General features: G+C 38.2%; 3 protein-coding genes across 4 annotated transcripts in view; 1 reads left to right on the top strand and 2 right to left on the bottom strand.

Annotated features, from left to right (window-relative positions):
* Nucleotides 1–1874: 1874 nt before the first annotated feature.
* dpp7 (dipeptidyl-peptidase 7) lies at nucleotides 1875–6021 on the top strand. The gene is made up of 13 exons (XM_057356717.1): nucleotides 1875–2035; nucleotides 2206–2350; nucleotides 2431–2570; nucleotides 2667–2830; nucleotides 3746–3881; nucleotides 4005–4086; nucleotides 4175–4341; nucleotides 4658–4718; nucleotides 4810–4928; nucleotides 5028–5184; nucleotides 5327–5391; nucleotides 5763–5833; nucleotides 5908–6021. Exons 1-13 carry the CDS (start codon nucleotides 1961–1963, stop codon nucleotides 6008–6010), a joined length of 1485 nt encoding a protein of 494 aa, XP_057212700.1. The 5' UTR covers nucleotides 1875–1960; the 3' UTR covers nucleotides 6011–6021.
* A 443-nt stretch (nucleotides 6022–6464) lies between these two features.
* Nucleotides 6465–15148, bottom strand: man1b1b (mannosidase, alpha, class 1B, member 1b). Of its 2 annotated transcripts, none has more exons than XM_057356678.1 (14): nucleotides 14856–15148; nucleotides 13976–14116; nucleotides 13793–13901; nucleotides 13363–13460; nucleotides 13132–13223; nucleotides 12938–13017; nucleotides 12604–12783; nucleotides 11763–11911; nucleotides 11356–11544; nucleotides 11024–11214; nucleotides 9767–9887; nucleotides 9420–9614; nucleotides 8822–8953; nucleotides 6465–8260 (listed from the first exon to the last, which is right to left on the bottom strand). In XM_057356678.1, the coding sequence occupies exons 2-14, from the start codon at nucleotides 14072–14074 to the stop codon at nucleotides 8054–8056; spliced, it is 1842 nt and encodes a 613-aa protein (XP_057212661.1). In that variant the 5' UTR covers nucleotides 14075–14116; nucleotides 14856–15148; the 3' UTR covers nucleotides 6465–8053. The 2 variants fall into 2 exon arrangements, with proteins under 2 accessions (XP_057212661.1, XP_057212667.1); XM_057356684.1 differs by having other exon boundaries at nucleotides 12604–12780.
* A 192-nt stretch (nucleotides 15149–15340) lies between these two features.
* Nucleotides 15341–21596, bottom strand: part of si:dkey-61l1.4 (collagen alpha-1(I) chain) — a 58580-nt gene continuing 52324 nt past the window's right edge. Inside the window, exons 46-68 of the mRNA XM_057328848.1 lie at nucleotides 21349–21402; nucleotides 21162–21215; nucleotides 20995–21048; nucleotides 20603–20656; nucleotides 20417–20524; nucleotides 20291–20344; nucleotides 20115–20168; nucleotides 19941–19994; nucleotides 19785–19838; nucleotides 19654–19707; nucleotides 19506–19559; nucleotides 19209–19262; nucleotides 19065–19118; nucleotides 18894–18947; nucleotides 18757–18810; nucleotides 18588–18605; nucleotides 18415–18468; nucleotides 18271–18330; nucleotides 17971–18136; nucleotides 17771–17877; nucleotides 17611–17688; nucleotides 17335–17517; nucleotides 15341–16950 (exon numbers count right to left, since the gene is read on the bottom strand). Of these exons, the coding sequence (XP_057184831.1) occupies nucleotides 16795–16950; nucleotides 17335–17517; nucleotides 17611–17688; nucleotides 17771–17877; nucleotides 17971–18136; nucleotides 18271–18330; nucleotides 18415–18468; nucleotides 18588–18605; nucleotides 18757–18810; nucleotides 18894–18947; nucleotides 19065–19118; nucleotides 19209–19262; nucleotides 19506–19559; nucleotides 19654–19707; nucleotides 19785–19838; nucleotides 19941–19994; nucleotides 20115–20168; nucleotides 20291–20344; nucleotides 20417–20524; nucleotides 20603–20656; nucleotides 20995–21048; nucleotides 21162–21215; nucleotides 21349–21402 (1686 nt within the window). The 3' untranslated portion in view covers nucleotides 15341–16794. The remainder of the gene's footprint in view (nucleotides 16951–17334; nucleotides 17518–17610; nucleotides 17689–17770; nucleotides 17878–17970; nucleotides 18137–18270; nucleotides 18331–18414; nucleotides 18469–18587; nucleotides 18606–18756; nucleotides 18811–18893; nucleotides 18948–19064; nucleotides 19119–19208; nucleotides 19263–19505; nucleotides 19560–19653; nucleotides 19708–19784; nucleotides 19839–19940; nucleotides 19995–20114; nucleotides 20169–20290; nucleotides 20345–20416; nucleotides 20525–20602; nucleotides 20657–20994; nucleotides 21049–21161; nucleotides 21216–21348; nucleotides 21403–21596) is intronic.

Genomic DNA, 21596 nt, shown 5'->3' with positions numbered 1-21596 from the left:
GTTTCTTAAAACAACCTGGAAGAATATGCACTTTCTTCATCTAAATAAGAATCTATGATTGTGTTTTGATGTGCAATCTATATAGTTCATCGATAATTAATGTGGTATTATTATATATGAGACAGAATGTGCAAATCTTTGTTTTCTACTTAAGGCTAAAATGTACTACAAGACTTTTGCTCAGATTTTGCCCAGATTTTCAGTCTGGACTTGTTGCAGAAAGTCTGTGCCAGTCTGCAGATTTGATCCATTAGTGTGTTTCTATCTGAAACTTTCAAAAAGCCTGCAAGTGTATGATGTCTAGTTAAAAAAAATCTGTTGCGATTTTAAAAGTCTTGTAGTGTATTCCAACCATTACTGATCCCTCAGTGTTACCTGCATAGACTGCAGATGGCGCTACAGACGTTTTCTAGATTATCAACGACGGCTCATCCAACACTTCTGTAAGATTTATAAGTAAAGATCACCGTTTACAAACGTATTCAGTTCTATTTTTTTCCCCATTATATGTAGACTTACCCATAAATATCTAAATGACATTATCTGTGTATGCATCGTCTCTAAACGCCATATAATATAAATGAGTCCACAGCTTTTCCCGCTTATTAACATTACTGTCTCTTATTTAGAAAGAGAATAACTTTAACCAAACCAAACCGTGTCTTTTAATTTGAAATTGTTTGGTAAACGATTGCAAAACTGCTGACTTCATGCAGCGCCGCAAGAAACGACAAGCGGATGACATCACATTACCGCGAGAGTTATTCAAAAGCGTATGGAGCAGACGTCTCTCGACTCTCTCTCGCGGTAATGTGATGTCATCCTTCTCGGTTCTCGCGGCACCGCATGAAGTCGAAAACACCTAAACAGATTTTTCTTAAACTAGACATCATACACTTGCAGACTTATGGAAAGTTTCAGATAGAAACTCACTAACTGATCAAATCTGCAGACTGGCACAGACTTTCTGCAACAAGTCCAGACTGAAAATATGAGCAAAAGTCTTTTAGTGTATTTTAGCCTTAAAATGTACTTTCGACTAGGGTTGCACGGTGTACCGGTGCTACGGTAGCATCGCGATGCTAAAGCTTCAAAATATCCGCGATGCCTCTCTATTTTTGAAACGGTAGTATCGTAGTACCGTAGTTAATGTTGCATATGCGCATTCATATTTATTTGAACACTTACATCTGCCTTTTTGCGGTGTTTATCTCCAAAATGCATGTGTGATTTGAATGTCTCGGACGAGTTAATGATTCAAATTGGCGATTTGAACGAGTTGATTAAATGATTCACTAACTGGAAGATTGACGCCACCTACTGGCCGTTTTAGTTCTGCATTTAAAGTAAGCCTATTATTTCCGTTTATAAAGACTGCTGTATCAATTAAATTTGTCCAACATTTGAATTAGTTCCTACGTGAAAAATGATCTAGTGTACTTTAGTATTTACTACAGTAAACTACTAAAACCCATAGATACTAGTGTTTTTGAGTCTTATCATTGTAAATATTTAAGTATACTACAGTATTTACAAATGACTAAATGTAAGTGTATTTGCTACAATTTATCCAATTACTACAGTTAATACAACAACATATTCTAGTGCAAAGTATAATACAGTTTACTATAGTAAATACAAAATGTTTAATCTAAATCTGTGTTTTTTGTATAGATTTGAATTATATGGCACAGCATCGTGATACTACTTGGTATCGAGATACTTCAGCTGGTATAGTATCGTAAGACATGTTTATGGTACCGTGACAACCCTACTTTCGACCCATCCAGCGTTTTTGGCACAGTCAGCAGAGAGTCAGCGCATCACGCACGTAAACAGACTCGAGTGAAGGAGGAACGTAGAAGAAAGTCACATGACACGTAATGCGGTCACATGACAGACTTGTGAAGATGTCAAGCAGCGCTGTATTTTTGGCTTGACTTTTGGGGTCTATGTGAGAATGGCTGTAAAGTGGTTTTGTCTTGGACTCATTTTGTTGTTCCTTTGTCGAAAAACGGAGACACGTTTATCTGTGGTACGGAATTATGTTTAGACCCGCAGTTCTCGAGATTTAGTGGCTGTTTTATGAATGTTGTCTTGTCTTTGTAACGTTAGTTGCTTTTATAGTGTAATTCACGAATGCTCTGTTATGTATGTTGATCTAACTGTTATTCTCTTCTTATGCAAATGATGTTTCCTTTACAGAGGGAAAAGCAAAATAATGAAGTCAGCTCATCTCACAGAGACCTCACACCTGAATTTAAAGAAAAGTATTTCAAACAAATTTTAGATCACTTTAATTTCATCAGCTTGGGGAATGGCACGTTTGATCAGCGCTATCTTATCACGGGTAATGAACTGCCACACATGCCTTCATACTTTTCTATTTCCCTTTCAGTATTATCTATACTAAATGTGTCTTTATTCTAGACCAGTACTGGAAAAAAGGCTATGGCCCTATTTTCTTCTACACTGGCAATGAAGGAGACATATGGGACTTTGCTCTGAATTCTGGGTTCATAACAGAGCTGGCAGAAGTGCAGAGAGCTCTGGTCATATTTGCTGAACACGTAAGTTGAATCACATGACATTATAATGGAAGATGGCAATGGCAAAATCCATCGTACACGACCTGTCTACTTAATGGTGCCTTGCTTTAATTGTAGAGGTACTATGGAAAATCTCTTCCATTCGGAAAGGACTCGTTCAATATTCCTCAAGTGGGGCAGTTGACAGTGGAACAGGCTTTGGCTGACTATGCAGTCATGATCACACAGCTGAAAGAGGAACTGGGAGCTCAGTCATGTCCCGTCATTGTTTTTGGTGGAAGGTGGGACATGTTTCCGTATTCTCTCTTATCCTAAGAACTGCATTTTATATTTATAGTGTATAATTGTTAAGGCTTGTGTCACACTATTGCATGTATTTAACATTTGGCTAAAACTTGTGTATGTATTTAACATTTACAAAATGTTTCTTGCTCTTTATTCCTGTATTCACTGTCAAATCAAGTCAGTTTTATTTGTGTAGCTATTTCAAATAGTACGTTACTTTAAAGAAAATGGTGTTTTAACATTTTAAGTGAATAACCCAAAATCAACACTGGTATATGTTTTGGAATGAGGAAAAACCTTCAGAGAGACCTTTATTTAAAGCAATAGTTCAATCATAAAAGAAAATCATGCCAACCACATGCATTTGACTAACTTTCATCAGTTGAACACAATTAAAAATGAGTAAAACAATAATAATATCTATCATTATATGCGTATATGTCCCAGAATGTTGAAGCCCCTGAAAGCACATACATTCATCATAAACAGCACCATTGAAGTAATCCAAGTGATCCCAGTATGTTAGTATGTTTTCTGAAGCAAAACAATAGGTGTTCGTAAGTGTAGTGTAATTGAAATAAAAACAGAGCACTAAATCCCCATATTTAAATGTAGGCTATGTGTTTTTGGAGCTTCGAAATTTTGGGACCTATATATGCAAATAAAGATAGATATTCTTAATTTTTATTCAAGTTGTTTTTATAAAAAAATACATATATGTGTATATAAAGGAATATTTTAATAAAAGCAATGTTTAAAAAAAAATCATACTGTACATCTGAGTCATGAAGGGGTGAGTAAATCACGAGTTAACGTTTTTATTTAACTATTCCGTATGACACATTAACTTGCTACATCATATTAAGATTAATCATTATAATATTTTATTCTTAAATGTATCTGTCTTTCAGCTATGGAGGAATGTTGAGTGTTTACATGAGGATCAGGTACCCAAATATTGTGACTGGAGCGTTAGCCGCTAGCGCTCCTATCCTGTCAACAGCAGGACTCGGAGAATCTAAACAGTTCTTCCAGGACGTAACCGCTGTAGGTTCATTTTAATCAGATCCTTTTGTATAACCAAACAACTTTGCCTCAAAACAGCTTTAAAACTAATTTGTAACTTCTTGGACACAATTTTGTATCAATGTGTTCTGTGTGTTTGTTCAGGACTTTGAGAAGGTCAGCCCTGCCTGTAGAGATGCAGTGAAAGGAGCTTTCCAGAAGCTAAACACTTTAGCACAACAGAAAGGTATCAGTACCACTTTTGGTGCAAGTTTGTTTTTTGTTTCCTCAAACTAATATGGATCAAATGTTGTTATGGGCATTGATCTTCACAGATTATAGACGTATCCAGTCTGCTTTCTCCCTGTGTAAAACTCCCTCTACCTCAAAGGACATTAAGCAGCTGAACGGACTCTTACGTAACGCCTTCACCATGATGGCCATGTTGGACTATCCTTACAGGACTCAATTCATGAGCAGCTTGCCAGCTTATCCTGTGAAGGTATTTAACACATCATTGGCTTGGCTTTATAGCCATACTCTATTGTGTAAAAGATGGCACAAAAAAACAACAGGCCGTCACGTATCTAATGACATCACTAGGCTTATTTACTAAAATGCTTTAATGGAACCAAACGTAATGTAGAACCTAATGGTGTTACTGAAATGTTCCCTTCTGCTTAGAGTAAATGAAACAGTCTCGCCCCATCTGGTCCTATTTAAAGTATCTTAGATTTTACGATGCAGCTCTTGAAGTCGGAGTAAAGAACGCCATTTCATCTTTTAGGTTGTCTTCATAAGTGTTTTTGCTTCCAAAGGTGGCGTGTGAGACCATGCTGAATGGCACAGATCTTATGTCAGCACTCAGAGATACTGTTGGTAAAATTCAGTAGATTTTTTTCTATAAATTTTCACGTTTGTCACATATACAAAGTGCATTCTGTTGCATTTATGTTGCACTTTCCCCCAGGCATTCTGTATAATTCCACCGGGAAACTCGCATGCTTTGACCTCTACACTCTTTATGTGGAGTGTGCCGATCCCACCGGCTGTGGCCTCGGATTCAACAGCTACGCATGGGATTACCAGGTACTTAGATCATCACTAAACCCTTTTTAGTTAAGAGTTATAAAGGTTCAGTACATGCTGAATCGTGTTCTCTATGTGTTAAGTGAATTTTTCTTATAGGCCTGCACTGAGATTGAGATGTGCTATGAGAGTAACAACGTGACAGACATGTTCCCCCCTATGACGTTCACTGAGCAGCAGAGAGAACAGTACTGCTCTAAGAGATGGGGGGTTGTGTCACGTCCAGGCTGGCTGAAGACCCAGTACTGGGGGAACGGTAAGCTGAGAAACTGCTTTATGTGCTTTTTCAATAAAATGGTTTTACATTATAATCATGCATCCAACAGTTATAATATTTCGAGTATATGCAGTGGAATAGGAGCTAAATGTATAATGCATATTTTGGTTTTCTCTTTTAGATCTCTCCACTGCAAGCAATATCATATTTTCTAACGGCGACCTTGATCCTTGGGCTAATGGAGGGGTAAGATGCCTTATAGGAAAATTCTGTCATCATTTAATCACCCTCTTGTCATTTCAAACCTGTATGACTTTCGTTCTTCCGCAGAACACAAAAGAAGATATTTTGAAGACTGTTGTTAACAGCCCCCCCCATTAACTTGCATTGGTTACAATAGAAGTGAATGGGGGGCTGTGCTGTTACACACATTTTTAAAAATATCTTCTTTTGTGTTCTGCAGAAGAAAGAAAGTGACAGAATTTTCATTTTGAAGGTGAACTACTCCTTTATGATCATAGTTGTATAAATTAGAAACTACTGCCATATGTGCCAAGTGCATCTTTAATCAGACTTAAGATTTGCAATGTTCTACTGTGAATTATTTTTCTTTGTAGATCAGAAAGTCACTTAGTTCGTCATTGATTGCGATCAACATACCAGAGGGAGCTCATCATCTAGATTTAAGGTGCGAACTTTAAGTTAAGTTATTTAAGTTAGTTTGGTCATTACTATTTCTTTTTTGTTCATTTTTTTCTACAGGGGATCCAATCCAGCAGATCCTGAATCAGTGATCGCTGCTCGCAAAATGGAATCTGAAATTATTGCACAATGGGTGAAGACCGCAAGAAAACAGTCGTCATGAGTTTTTACAATTTATTTCAACATTTGTAAACTTGTAAAATATTGAACAAATCCCATTCATTTTCCACAGAAATAAACATTAAATGATAATATTCCAGAAATATGAAATCTGTCTGTACAAAATTATGTACAATCTCCCATATCTAAATCAATCATTTTCAAATGCCAAAATGATCTAGGGGAACTTAAGTCGAAAAAAGGTACAGCTGTACCACATCTATTTCTTAAGGTTATCTTTCCTAGTTCAGATTCCTCTTTGAAATTCTAGGCACATCTTTGGTGTATAAATGATATAGAACCTTGTTGATTTGTCATATCTAAGAAGCAGATGATTAAGATGTTTAATAAAACAACTGTTTCATAAAAAGCCCTTCATATTAAACATGAGATCTCGCTTCAAAATTAAAGCTACAAAAAAACCAGCAAACTGTAAGCATGTTCATTTGACCCTGACAGACTGAAATATCATACGTGTTTATTCAGAAAACAAGAAATTGTAAATAGCTTCACAACAGGCATGAGATGATTAAAATAGATTTCGATAAAAACTTGATTCTCAGGATTGAAAATAGACATTTCTTCATCATTGCCCTGTGTGTTTTGAAAGGCACACGTGAAATGAAACATCACCAGAGCCCTTTTTTTAACATCTGCACTGGTATTATACACAAAAAACTACAACTCAAAGCTCCATCTGGATAAACTGAGCAAAAGTTTTAACTTTCAAAACAAAATTCGCGTTAATACATGTGTGATCTTTAAGCAAAGCAGGAATATTCACTGACGATTTTTAAAACGTTTTCACTACCTGTTGTTGGTTACCTTAAGACATTCTGTGCACACAAACTGATCCAAAATCAGAAATAATTTTCCTTACCCCAAGAAAAAAAATAGAATTTTGAAGTCGCCCAAACAAACTTTTCACAAGGAAAACTAATACCTAAATTCACAAAAAAATATATATATATTTACTAAATATCCTACAGAATGCTTGTACACAATATTGATCATACAAAAATACTACTGACAATCACATCTACTGTAGGTCCCCTGAAAGTGATAGAAGTACATAAGCCACATCATAGATTCTTGGTTTTTAAATATTGTGCTTGATTAACACTCCCTTACATTACTACCACAAAAAGTCTAATTACACTGGACCAAACTATTCTATATACTGTATAACCCTGGGATAAGAATATAAGTTCAAACAACCACCTGCTAGACAACCTTAACATCATGTAATATATAATAATAAACCCTCTACCAAACACCTCACTTGACACAAAAAGGAACATTTTCCTTATTTGCAGGAATGGCAGCTAAATCAGTCACAGCAAAAAAGAATAATTTAAAAAGAATAAAATGCACAGAGAAATTCTTAAGAATGGAATGAACAGTGCATTTTCATTTCCCACCATTAAACCCCAATTAGCTTAAAACTTTAAGTGCTGTCTGGTAGTTCTATATGCTAAATGATCTAAGAAATAATTCAATAGTCAATCACATGATGATGAAAGACCCCCTAAACCCACATCCTAACACAACAAACAGCAGCAGGTCTTTTAATAAAAACAAAACACGCACATTAAAATCCCTGTACACACCATTAAGTGCTTGCAGTCCCCGTAAGATTTCACAGTATGAACGTTTTAATGTCTGCGTGTGTGGGCTGATAAGACTGCAAACTGCACACACTGATTCAGTGGGCTAACAAAAGCATCACCTACAGATCTGTGCCTTCAAATCAGATGATGACACTTTTTGTTCATCAGTTGCTGAAAACGTATGTTATTATTCTTAAATGAATAAATAGTTACAGTCGGAAATTCCATTAACAGAAACATACGGTACGCTAGTTCACACCATAATCTGAAACTAGACATCTACATTTACATACTGATGTCATGGCTATTACAATCATTTCATTTACAAAAAGAGTCCCTGGTATAGAAAAGAAGATATCAAAAGGACAGAATCGAATCTTTGTGTACTCATGGCCCTGAGAGAGGTGCATTTGGTTGTGTGCGTGCCCGTGGGTCCATCACTCTGCTTCTGGCCATACGGGCAGAGGATGAGCCTCAGTGTTGAACACGTATTTGTCTAGGCTGATAAGGTCGGGGTCCTCTGAGAACAGCAGGTAAAAGTATTTGAGCGTCTCACCCAGAAAGAAGCTCTCCATTTTGTCTCGAGGGTTGGGATAGGCTGGGTCACGAACGTTGTTTATGGACGTGTAACCTCCGGTGGAAACCTGGCGGGAGAAGGACACTTAAACTGAAAATATTTGTAAAGGGTTAACTGTTCATACGAATCGAAAGCTGAACGTGAAGCTCAGAAATACAAAGAGAGAAACTGCGAGCAAACTTGGAAATGGAGCGAGAAAATGTTTGCATAAACCAAGCACAATATGAGAAGTCAAGTAGCAACATATCTGACACAAGATACATTGTGAAAATAATGGGAGGTTTGGTGAAAAAGTCTGTATTGGTTACAAGATTTCAGTAGCCTCAAAAGTTATAAGATTAGATTACGTTAGTCAAGCTGTGTGTTTTCAGATATATAGTGATAGTTGCTCAGAAATCGTGTTTGCTTGAGGGAGGGACCATAGCAAAAACCTTAAGTGCTTTGTAAAAAAAATCTGTGATTGCTGACATTTGGTTAAAGAAACATTGAGAATCTCTTCTATCAGGAAACACAAAGCAAGCATTGCCATAAGCACACTTAACATTCCCTAGAAACACTACATCTTGCATGTTCTACAAAACCCATGAAGATCCCATGAAGAAGAATCAGGTCAAACTCTCTCACATACCCTTGTGTACTTATTGAAGTTTTGTAAGATCTCCCAGCCCCACAGCTGGTACTTCTTATCCTTGGTGAATCTGTATAAATAGAAGAGGCTCTCCACAGTCTCTGGCCGTAGAAGGTTGTGCCTGTCTGCAATCTGGATGACATCACACGATCATTAAGATAATTTCATTTCACATGAAATAAACACCAGCTTGGCTCGACAATATCAATGGAATGCTGAAAGACGTTCTGGTCGGTTAACAAAACCTTCCACTTGACCAGTGTTTTCATGCATGTGTTTTGTTTTTGTGTGTGATGGTTGTTGTTGTGAATACTGCTGATGTAAATGTCATCAAGGTTTGAATGAACATGTAAAAAATTCATTCAAAAAAATAATTCATTCAAATTCGATGTAAAAGTTGAAACTATATATATATATGTGTATATTTGTAAAGACCGATTAGGTAATTGATGTAAATTACAGTACATAATGCTCAAAATGAATCATATTTTAGTGATGAGGTCATTGTAATATTGGCAAGTAAACTGTCGCAGGGCCCTGAGCTATTTCATAACGCAAAATAGACGAAACTCCAAGGTCTTCCTGAAACCCAACTCACCTTCACTTCTACATCCTGCTTGCTACCCTCATGCATGTTAAAATGAGCTATCTCTGGGCTAAGACCCGTTTCCATCTGAACGTACATCTGGTAGCAGGTCTCGATCAGCTCTTTTGCCAGCTCCATGTGGTCAGCAGGAAGGCCGTGATGTGCCCCCAGTGCCAGCGTGCCAGGCAGGAAACATACTAAGTGGTCCTACAAAAAAAGGACAGGAAAAGTGGGGCTTTGTTAGCTAGTAGTAGTCTCTATGGTGTCTTTTAAGCAATAACAAAAGACATTACTGACTCTTTTGGATAGTGGATTGAACTATCATTAAAGGATCTGTTATTCAGTGAGAACATATATACCATCTTAGGACTTAAGTGTCCGTGGGACAACTCTCCTACAAACGTGAGGCCTAGAGGATTAGACTTCCTCAGCAGGTTCTTCTTCACCCCTTCCATAGCCTGCAGATAGTCTTCCAGCAAGCTAAATACAATGGAGCACAAACAAAATTCTGAATATCATTTTCATCATGTGGTTTCAAATCTATATGACTTTCTTTCTTCTGCCGAACAAAAAAGAATATATTTTGAAGAATGTTGGTAACAACTTTGGCCCCCATTGACTGCCATTGTATGAACACAAAACCACAGAGACATTTCTCAAAATATCTTCTTATGTGTTCCGCAGAAAAAGCGAGTCATATACACATGAATAACTGACAGAATTGTTATTTAACTATCCCTTTACATGACAGACAAATTTGCACAGTAACATTTGATCAGATGCACAGCCTGACAATAACATCAAGCGTCCTAAGAACGACATGACATTTTGTCCTAAAGCCTATTTTTTTTTTTTTTCATCATAAATGTGAACGATCACTGAAGTCCTGTGACGTAGTTTAGAATAAGACAGACTGGTGAACTTTCATTTTAGGGAAATTTCTCAATCATGTTAATCTATGTTAAGATCCTTTGCCTGTGTTTCATTCCCTGCAAAACAGGTTCATTTGACTGTGCCTGTTCCCATGGAAATTTATTGTGGGTTGTATGACCGTGACATACCAAACCATTCTGTTTGAAGATAACAGCAGTCTGCTTTGAAACTTCATTATAAAAACAATCCTCTGCTGTTCCTATTTAAAGTGGAAATGTGAAAAACTCTCAATGTACAGGCGTGAAACTCTTTTGTACGCCCACACGAGGTCGACCACTGGACCATTTTAAAATTCAAACAGCAGACACCTCAGGCAGTGTACATGTAAAATGGGTTGCTCTGTGCTATTCTCGCCATGGCACTGCAGTCTGGAAGTAAAGGATTTTGCAATGTGCTAAGCCTCAGGTATTTACATGGCAATGCTAAAACAAAGCCGTCAAGTTCAAACCACTTTATCAGGTATCGAGTTATTTTAGAACATTACTGTTTGCTTAAAATAAGACAATATCACCTGCTTGAATAATTCAACTGTGCAAAGAGAGACAAAACATCCATATTACACATACATAACATTATATTGGAACCGCACGATTTCACCATGAACTTACATTGGACAAACCACTGTTTTAGTAATAATAATACAATTTATTATATGGAATTCCATCAATACAGACTCTACTCACTCATTCTCCTTCTTGCCTCCCTGAATCCACTGCTTCAGCAGGTACTCGTAGTAGCTGTCAGCCCTGGCGCCCAGTGTGTAGATGCCCTGGTGGGTAAACTGGCCGCTGTTTGTATTGATGAACATGGGCACTAATCCATCATTCTTCCCGTCTAGTTTATGGACCTGATTCATAACGTCCATCACTGCCAGCTATTGGAAGAAAAACATAGAAACAAAGTAACCAGCTGTTCTTATGACAACAGAATCATCAGGCTTGTCAAGTGAAAGCCTCAGATTGTAGCCAATTTCCTGCATGTGCGCTTGCTCTTAATAAAGAAAACCCATCCTGACCTTGTATTTGGGGTCTCCAGTGAGTCGACTGAGTTCTCTGAACTCCAGCTGAACGCTGGTGACCTCAGCTACGGTGCTGTCTGAAGTCCACTGCGGAGAGTGAGCCGTCCCCTTTCCGATATTCACATCAGAGTAAGGGATTTTGGATGCCGTGTTGAAGGCGGGCATCAGTCTGGAGCCAATATCTTTCTGCAAAGTGATTCAACAGACATAAATAGCATCACTTCACCAGACTATAGTAACAGGAAAGAAAGAAGCTCTGGGGGTTTGAATGGACAGACTCCAGCACTTTCTTCAGCTTGGAAGAGAGAAATGGATCTTGTGAATGAATACAAGCAGAGAACAGGAGTAGACAGAGTAACAGTATGCAAGTTTCTCTCTTCTCTCTATCACGATCTGCTCCTTACAGCTTTCTCCAGGAATACAGAGTCTCCAGTCAGATGATAAGTGCTCAGCAGGCCACCCAGGATACGAATGGTGCTCTCGAACAGATTAACATCTACGTTCTTATCGAAGGACAGTTCTGTGGCCACCCACTCCCTGGCCTCTGCAAACTCTGCCAACAACATTTGGGTAATAGGGTAAATAGCAGTATAAACAACTTTATAAAATAAATGATAACTTAGGCAAACAACAGAAGTCAAGAGAGGATGTATTTTTTTTACCTTTCCCCTATCATTTTTTCTATTGCACTTCTAGTTACTTTTAAATGGGAAAAAAAACAGTGCTGCCAAATCGATTAATCACGATTAATCGACCTGATTTATAGCTGGTTAATCGCGATTAATCAATTTCAAAATAATTGTTTGTGTTTATATATTAGGTGTGTGTGTTGTGTATATTTATGTGTGTATATACTGTATATACTGTAAGTATACACATACATACATATATTATCCTAAATATATATATATTTATATTTAAAAGTAATTTATATTATATATAAATATAAATTACACGTCATACATTTCTTGGATATTTATGAATACATATAAATGTTTATACCACACACACATATTATATAAACACAAACATTTATTTCTGAATCGATAAATCGCGATTAATCGATTTGACAGCCCTAGAAAAAAATACATTAAAATAAAATAATTGAAAGTATTTAAAATAAATGCTACTTAAGTGACGGAAATGAAACAAGTTCACCATAAAACATGTGAAACAAAAAACAGTAAGTGAAGTTTTGGCCTGTTAGGGTCAGACTTTCACCATATCTTTAGAAAACTAAATTACCGTCTTTTAGACCCAAGATCCACATTGTGTCCAGAGCATCAATCAGGGTTAGCCCAAGTCCAAACCACTCTCCATATGATTTAGAGATGGGTTTGAGCTCATCATGACCCCAGGCGAAGTCCTTGTAGCCCTTCCAGGCGTGTCTAAATGCTTCTCTTACAGCCTCAAGCCTGCTCTCTGCTGAAACCAACAAAAACACAGGAAACACCTGGGTTAGCCAGATGCTCTGCTGCGCTGCATATATACTGTATTTACAAAGTATTGATAAATTTGGTAACTGGCTTTCTACCGCTACTAAACTGAAAGAATACCATGCAATTACAAGTAAACACACCTAGGGTAATTTCTTGGATTTCTGCCTCCTTGATGTCAGTGTCAGAGACTTGGCCTTGGTCTATCACAGCTTCACGCCAACTACACATACACAGAATAGAGGAAAAAATAACCCTTCCATAGGAACACTTAGATATTAACTAACCAATATCACCGAAATACTTTGATGTTGTAGAAGCCTAGTGAAAAGCTAACCTGACAACTGGTTTTCCTCCTTCAGATGCATTTGTTTTGCTTTGTGAACGGCTCTGCAAAACAGGGGGTCCTCGTCTTCGGAAGCCCTTTTTCTATTTTTCAGGAAAAAATGCCAATGACACAAAATTCAAAAACACAACAAAAGTGTGGTCTACTTTTATGAGTAACCCGATAGCTCAAGGTTGCAGACTATTCAAAAATGTAAGCAAGAAACAAATGGGTCACACTAACCCCAGAGGGCGGCTCAGGAAGAATGAACTTGTACTCATTTTTAAGGTCTAAAACAAACGGCTGTTTTCCATCATCCGTGTTATCCCCTAATGTACCATCTGAAAAACACAAGGGATGCATCCACTATAGAACACGTCACTCTAATAGATTTAATGGTTATACTTGGAATTCCACTGGCTTTAACGGAAACTATAATGGTCTCTGTGGGTCTCTACTGGTAATGTGTTGGATTGTATTGGTGGGATGTTATCTGGCAAATGAGAACCAACAGAACACCATTAAATCAAACTGGAATAAATCCCCATAACACAAGAAATTCTCAATTTTGTAATAGTTTAGCAGTTAACAGCTGGCGGTTTAAAATGATAGTTGTAATGGAAACCATTAGTGTGTGTATTGCGTTTTTTCAGCAAGGATGACAGCGGCTCACCTCTCCAGTGTGCCATGAGAGTGGGAGATGTAACTATTCCACAGACAAGCAGCAACATCAGTGTAAACAGGATCAGGCTGCGCTGCAATCTGGACAGCTGTTTCCATTTCTGGAGACACAGCATAACTCCATCAATATGAACTTCATCACAATGAAATGTTATTCAGATGAAGAGAGACTCACCCTCCAGCAGGACTGCCTCCGCCACTGCTTGCCGTTCGTGTAGCTGCCGCTTTCACCGAGAGTCACCGACACAAAATCCCTTTCCGACGGCGGAAGCATGTTTCCTTATCTCGCTCCAGACTCTTCATACACTCAACGTCTCTGGGTATAGCAAAGAAATACAAACGTGTCAAAACCATAAAGAGATGCCCGTTTCTTAGACAGCATTTCTAAACTGACAATGATGCCCGAAATGCAAAATATGTCGTTCACTCGGTGTTTAGACACTGCTAGTGTGCTAAACAGTGAGCGAGACCCGTCAGGCTGGTATGACTGACAGCAGCTGTGTGTGTGGGCAGCAGATGGACATGGACACGTACAGCACTGACAACACCAAAACCCGGAGGCACGTTTTCAATCGGTTACAGAAATCAGCTATTAACAGTTTACAAATTGTAATATTGTAATTTGATGTTGTATTTTTATGTAAACATTGTAATCTCCACAGCACTAACTCCAGTGACGTTACAACATCAGCGGACCCTGTTAATAATCGACATCATAAGTCACAACAAGTGTCAGGCAACGCTTTGCCAGTTCCCTCGGGGGGGGGAAAGCATGGCTTTATTAATCATAACCACGTTTTTTGGCGGAACAATTAACGTACTTTTTGTTACATTACGGTTATTTTGTAAAACCATAGTTATTTTTGTAGAGCTGATATGTGTTTCTGTAACGTTAGGACATAACTAACGTTACCCCTTCAAACTATTTATTATTTGGACTAACGTTAAGTCTTTTGACTGAGTAACGTTAAATAAATAAACATACACATTGTGTAATATTTCGTGCTTAATAGTACCCGTCAGTTACACAGATCAATAAAAAACAACTCGTTCACCTCTCTTGCTGGAGTGCTTCCGGCGGTGTGGAGCGGAGCTCTTACCGGCTCAGGATCTCACGACAATCCGAGGCATCACTACAGGGCCTACAATTCACCAGCACTCGTAAAAACCTCATACCACTCATGATTCAAGCCAAATTCAACACGACTCTCCAAAAGACACGTTTCAAACTATGCGGGGCTGAACATAGCATTTTCCAGTCATTTTTGCAGCTGACGAGTCAAGTGATATCCAGAAGTCAACCAGCTGTGAGGAGGTGTGTTTCGACTTGTGACTAAAGTTGTGGCTTTTCCCAAAGATCCCTCCAGAGGGCGCCAGACAAACCACAAACAATGGTCCCAAAACCTCATTCTTGAGTCTATTTATTCTTTATTTACCACATTATTTAGGTTTATAGACCACCTTGCAAGATATAAACATTGGTCCAAGCACTTCCAGTTTCTATTTCTATTTCTTTCTTGTTGGTATTTTTAAATCTTACATAAATGAATCTGTTAGATATTTGATGAACATTTTAGCTGTTATATTCTCTTGTTTGTGTTTTGTTGGAACGTTTTTAAACCGAAACAGGAAGTTCTTCTGCACCAGTGTTGAATTTTTACATCATTCAAAGAGGTCTATAAAAAGTAGTTTGAAAAAAATATGTTTGTCATTTTTACAGGTTTTATTCATAAGAAAGTTAACACTATTCCACATTAATGGCATGTTCTGGACACATTTACAGATAAATCAGAACAATCCAGATCAATTTCATATACACTGTCCTTGAATGTTACTATAAGTGTTTTTGTGTCGAAACCATCTGCTTCGCTTTCACATCAGCATGTAACCCACTGAAGTCAAAAATCATTCAACTGCACCCAGGAAGTTGGTTTGCCGATTCTAAGTCTAGAATGAAATCCATTATGCAGGCTCTGTGTGAATGATATTGAGAAACCGAAGGTTAACAGTATGTGAGAAGCTCACATGCTAAATTTATGTGACTTGGTATCTTACAGCACTGCATGAATGCAAGTCAGTTCAGTGTGTGCAAATCTCAAAGCCGCAAATACTCCAAGTCTGGCAGAAATGAAGTATCTCACTGCTGTAAAATCCTACACAAATCCTTTCCCCACATTTGTTTTAATCCATCCTGCCGACATCCTGAACCTACAGGCACCCTATAGAAAACAAATCAACTTCTTTTGATGTTCTTTCAGGACATTTTTTACTAAGGCAACCACATTACTATGGTCACTTGCATAATCAGCAATGTAAAGCAGAAAACACATCACACAAACCAGTTTACAAACAAAATTGGTTAAAAAAGTCCCAATTTACCTAACATTCTTCAAAACTGTTGCTATAATTCTTTCATTTACATTTAGTAAATTACATTGGTCACATCATAAATGTTTCCACAACAACTGTCCACATTTAGCTATTACTTTTCAATTATTATCCATTGAGCAGTGCCTGATATGCAGATATGTGGCACATTGTTCAAATGTTACGAGACATGGGCAGCAGATATCAGTGCTTTTTGTCATAAGGTGCAATAAAACCTGAATTAAAAGGTTTTTAAGGAAATTACGGTTTGTGGGATGTAAATGACTTTATAACACAACAAGACTAACAATACTACGACATCATATAAATAATCCGTTTTTAACATAAAATAAGCATTGTAAACCATTTACAACTCCTCATAAGAAGTCAAGCACCAAATAACTTGTTGCCACTGGACAACAAATCGGTTTATTTCACAAACCGTGGAAGGTGAAATAAGACTTCATGTGGAATCTACATTTCTACAGCAGATGGAGAAGAGTAGAGATGAGTTCCTGATCATGTAGAAGAAACTTATTTTCTCAATCTGTCCTGGGCTGTGCTTTTCTCAGCAGAGAACTACTCAGTAAGAACTCTGCCGAGGGTCCAGTTGAGAGTGTCTGTGTTCTAGCTGAAGCAGACGTGTCCTATAGTAAATTGAAACTCTTCTGTCATGTCATTGTGGCCAAATAAAGCCACGTCTCTGATTGGTAAAAGCTCCAGGTCTTCAGTCTCAAATTGGAACACAGACTCCCGAGGTCCTGTATCTAGCCCACCTGCGGGCTTAAATAGAGAGATATGGGTCCTAATGGGTTAAAATAATGCAGTTGGAAATTCTGTATATATAATGCATGTGATAACATAACTGTTGGAGTCAAATTCAAACTCCATTTTGGAATTTGGGGCAGTGTCTCTTTTAAAACGTCTCTTATATGTCTCACAGTGATTGGAAGTGGTTTCATCATCATGCTCAATATTGCGCATTTAATGCAGGGTTTCTGAGGCAACAGCTGGCCACACTTTAAGTTAGCCCCAGGAATGCTTTTTTATCACAGTTCTAAATTGTAATAATATTGTTTCTTGTCAATCGTGTCACGTACCACCTGGGGGCACTCTGCGTAACTCTACATTGTAATTTGAATCACATTCATTCTGCAGTTCTCCTACCTCACAATCTAGTAACGTTCCCAAGAAGCTCTGTTTTCTTGAATCTGCAAGGAACTTAACCTCTCTCTCGCTGAAACCCTGGTGGCTGTTTGGCTGGCAAGAAAATGTGATGTTCTGCTTTGCAATCCTGCTGTTAAGTCTTAGGAACCTCATCTGTACTACGCTAGACCCTGTGTAATCAAACTGTAAAGAAACATTGAATTACCACAAAAAAACATACAAGACAAACATGATAGCAGGAGATTTGGGGGCGTTTGTTCCTAACAAACATTATACCTGAAATCCCCCATCTTTGGAGCTCAACCATGTAAATGAATCAGGGCTGGCGTCCCTGAGCCAAGAACTCATAGGCATCTGAAACAAGAGAGGTTTGCTATAAACAGCATAACATTATTGATAAAAATAAAGCTTAAGATGTGAGCAAGTGTCTGCATACATGTGGTTGCAAAGGTGGCAGGCATGTCTGTCCACCTACGCTAAAGTTGCAGTACACCAGCAATGCATCAGCAGAACTGCCTTGATTTGGGTCAATATAATACATTCCTGAGAAAAGAATAGTCAAACAAATAAAAACTATTTTATTAGAATTTTTTTTCACCAATCGCAGATTAAAACAGTGACAATAATGATTCTGACCACTGGAAAAGTTAGGATGAGAAAGAATCAGCTCCAAGCAGGTGGTGGCTGGATGCTCTTTAGTGCCATCTGGAGGATCTATGAAGAATCGCAGGTCTTGCTGAAGGGACTCAAGCAGGGTCCTAATAAGTGGATAATTGGGCTTGTCGGACTGGTACGCGAGGTCCTGTTTGTGTAAGGAAAACATTTTCACAAAGCAATTCCTTTATCAAGATGTTTAATAATACAGCCTGTGTATAAAATAATGGATTATAGGACCTCAGTGGAAACACCTTTTTCAAACAGAAATGATCTCCTTACTTTTAATTGAGTTAATGTTAGGTTCAGAGATCCTGGTGGCCCCGGAGGACCCGGTGGGCCCTAAAACAAACATAATTACAGTTACGACATCACAGGCATTAACACTCCAGTAACTGTTAGTACAGAGAGTGCTGTTAAACTCACAGGAAGTCCTCTTTGTCCCTTTCGACCAGGAAGTCCTGGAAATCCGTTTAAACCCTATAAGTTACAAGTGGAAAGATTTAGAATGAACACATTCAATAATTTAGCAACTACTAACTGTAAAGGTTAAACAGATAGGAAAACATTGGACGTGTGTTGAAATAACTGTTCCAAACCTTTACTCCAAACAGACCCTATGGAGTAAGAACATAGACTGAATTAAATCTTATCTTGAGTACAACGTCCAACTTACAATCCTTTAAACCTTCTTTCATTTAATGCTAATTTAATCTTTTAAATATTCATGTTATGTACTTCACCAGTATACACCAGATGATAACTTACAGGCATCCCTGGAAGACCTGGGGACCCTCTATGACCCTTTGGTCCAATATCTCCCTGGAAGAGCCATAAATTACTCTATAGTATACATGCAAATAATCCTATCATACAGAATGTAAGATATACTGTAAATATGTCACCTGCTCTCCCTTTGCCCCCTGTCTCCCCTGCTCCCCATTTAGGCCCTGCAACCCCTGAAACAAAACAACAGAAACACAATTGAAAAACAATTACCACAGCACTGTAATTTTTTTACTCTTAAGAAATGATTAACAGTTTTTCTAGAGTTTGGTTGTGATGAATACAAGTACCTTTAGTCCATCTCCTCCCAGAGGACCGTGTGGCCCCATTTCCCCCTTCTCTCCCTATAGACAGAAAGAAGATCAAGCTTCAAGGTTCTCAGCTCTGTGACACTATCAATTCTACCATGACACTTCCAGAGTAAAGCTCCATACCTCAAAGCCTTTTTTTCCCATCTCCCCTTTCTCGCCCTGAATGCCTGGCAAACCCTGAAACAGAGTAGTCTGTGTTATTTACATGTAGATTACAGATAAATATTTGTGTAGTTTAACACGACAAAAAGAAATAAAAATGATTTTAGCAACACAATCACAGATGCACATCACAGATATCCACAGACACACTACATGTTGTCAAGTTGTCAGGTCATTTAAAATTTTCTGAACAAATGTAAATGTAGATTATGAATGGCTAAAATATGAAATAGAGATCGGCTTTGTGAATTCACTTACATATGGCCCTGATGTGCCAGGAGGTCCAATCATTCCCACATCTCCCTGCTGTCCCTGTTAAAAATCAAACAAATGCTGGTAAACGTCTCAACCCATCAGGCCGTTCAAGGTCAAGGAATACCTTATGAATACATGAATAAATATGTACCTTTTCCCCTCGGGACCCTCTGAGACCCCTTTGACCAGCTTTTCCTTTTTTTCCCTAGAAGTAAAAGAATGTCATTTAAATCTGACTTCTTATGCTAGGCTTTTTCTTACATAATGTCTTGCTGTATTTACTTTCTTTCCAGCATGTCCAGTCTTTCCAGGAGGTCCTTCTTGACCATCATCTCCCTAAAAAAGATATTTGTAAAATTTGACAGAATTGATCATGAATAGAGCAACTAAAGAAAACTGAATGTGAAATGGCCATAATATATTCAAGATGGCTCTCACCTTCTGAGCCTTCTGTCCATCCCTTCCACGAGGTCCTGGTCTGCCATTTCGACCCTAAAACAGATGAAACAGAACAACATCTCATATCCAGGCAGTTAATATAGCCATTTTGTTATCAATAGAAATATTCCTTAATATTACTGCAATTATTCATTTGAATTTTAAAATACAGACCTGTGGTCCTGGTAGGCCGACAGGGCCCGAAGCCCCCAGTTCTCCTGGAAGACCCTGCAAACATGTCCAAACATCAAGCATAGTTTGTTGGATTACTGATTTACAACATTTCTATTACTTTTTTTTACAATATGCATTTAACAACAAGATTTTACAATTTTATGGACAATTTCTACCTCTCCTCCTGGCATTGCAGAAGGACCTTCAGGACCAGGAAGACCCGGTGGTCCCTAAACAAAAGACATTCATCAGTTAGCACTAAGCTACTACAATAACACATTATGAATCATTCATAGCCTCACCATCCGGCCTGGAGGTCCTTGTCTTTCTGGTTCACCTTTAGGTCCCTCTTGTCCCGGCATACCCTTCAAGCCCAATAAGCCTTCAGGGCCTCTGGGACCCACAGCTCCCTGCAATACAAGTATTATTCATTCCCTAAAAGAGCAGTGCAACTGGGATTTTACCTTGCAATAGGTAGCTGTACTCACCTGAGGTCCTGGTTTGCCCATAACCCCTTTTAAGCCTCTCTGTCCAGCCATCCCCTGTAGACAAAATGACTTGAATTTGACCTCAGTTTCTCTATTGGCAGCCAATATAAGAGACACCGGGGAGTTGTTTTCCAAAACTATAGTGTAAGGTTTTGAGTCAAAATGCATGTTCTCTATCAATGGTTTTGTGTTTAATATCATACTTTTTATAGTTTGTAACAGATTTTTGGATAAACGAGGATACACAATTAAGACCCATTGGCTTTGGCTGGTTCCACTTTTACAACTTACCCCAACAATATGGCCTGTTATTTGGTCACCATCCGCTGATGTCAGTTCAAATCAGCAGACATTATTTAACCCAAACCCTCTTTGTTATAGCAATACTTCACCTGATCGCCTTGATCTCCTGGAAAGCCAGTGACCCCGGGCAATCCAGTTTCTCCCTTATAAAGCAGAGTAGATGTGTTACAGTGGGAAATGTATAAGGCTAATCCTGATCTGCAGTATTACATAAACATTGATGAAAGAAACATGAGGGAGGAAAGCTTAGTAATACCTTAGGGCCTGGTGAGCCATTGGCTCCTGGTGGTCCCCGAAGACCCATTAAACCCTGAAATAACAGATACGCCTTATAGACTCCACCAATAAACTTTAAGCATGTTCTCAGAAAATGGTATACTGTGGTTGGTGATATAAATTACGTTATTAAACCGAAGTTTATGCACTTAAATATAAAAACATACTTCCAGACCCATCAACCCAGATGGGCCGGATGTTCCCATCAATCCATTCTGGCCCTGGTGAAAAGAAATAGACATTCACACAACATAACCATAATGGAGAAATTAGCTTTTCAGCATTAGGTGTTTAATTTGTGGAGCTTTTTTTGTATTGAATGGTACAATTAAAATGGCACAAGTAAGGTATGAAGCATTTCTGCTCATGCAGCTAAAGAGTCTGTCAAATAAACAAGATTAAAAGGAACACTGAA

The sequence above is a fragment of the Triplophysa rosa genome, linkage group LG2 (assembly GCF_024868665.1).
Source record: "Triplophysa rosa linkage group LG2, Trosa_1v2, whole genome shotgun sequence".
Classification (NCBI taxonomy): Eukaryota; Metazoa; Chordata; class Actinopteri; order Cypriniformes; family Nemacheilidae; genus Triplophysa; species Triplophysa rosa.
This window is presented reverse-complemented; position numbering and strand designations above follow the sequence as displayed.

Bases quoted from the DNA above. Each gene is read 5' to 3' on its own strand.
- dpp7 (XM_057356717.1), top strand. From the start codon at position 1,961: ATGGCTGTAAAGTGGTTTTGTCTTGGACTCATTTTGTTGTTCCTTTGT. The intron at 4,087-4,174 runs GTATCAGTACCA...TGATCTTCACAG, and splicing joins CACTTTAGCACAACAGAAAG to ATTATAGACGTATCCAGTCT. The intron at 5,834-5,907 runs GTGCGAACTTTA...TTTTTTCTACAG, and splicing joins GCTCATCATCTAGATTTAAG to GGGATCCAATCCAGCAGATC.
- man1b1b (XM_057356678.1), bottom strand. From the start codon at position 14,074: ATGCTTCCGCCGTCGGAAAGGGATTTTGTGTCGGTGACTCTCGGTGAA. The intron at 13,461-13,792 runs GTGAGCCGCTGT...TGTGTTTTTCAG, and splicing joins TCTCATGGCACACTGGAGAG to ATGGTACATTAGGGGATAAC. The intron at 11,545-11,762 runs GTAAGGAGCAGA...ATCACTTTGCAG, and splicing joins CTGTATTCCTGGAGAAAGCT to AAAGATATTGGCTCCAGACT.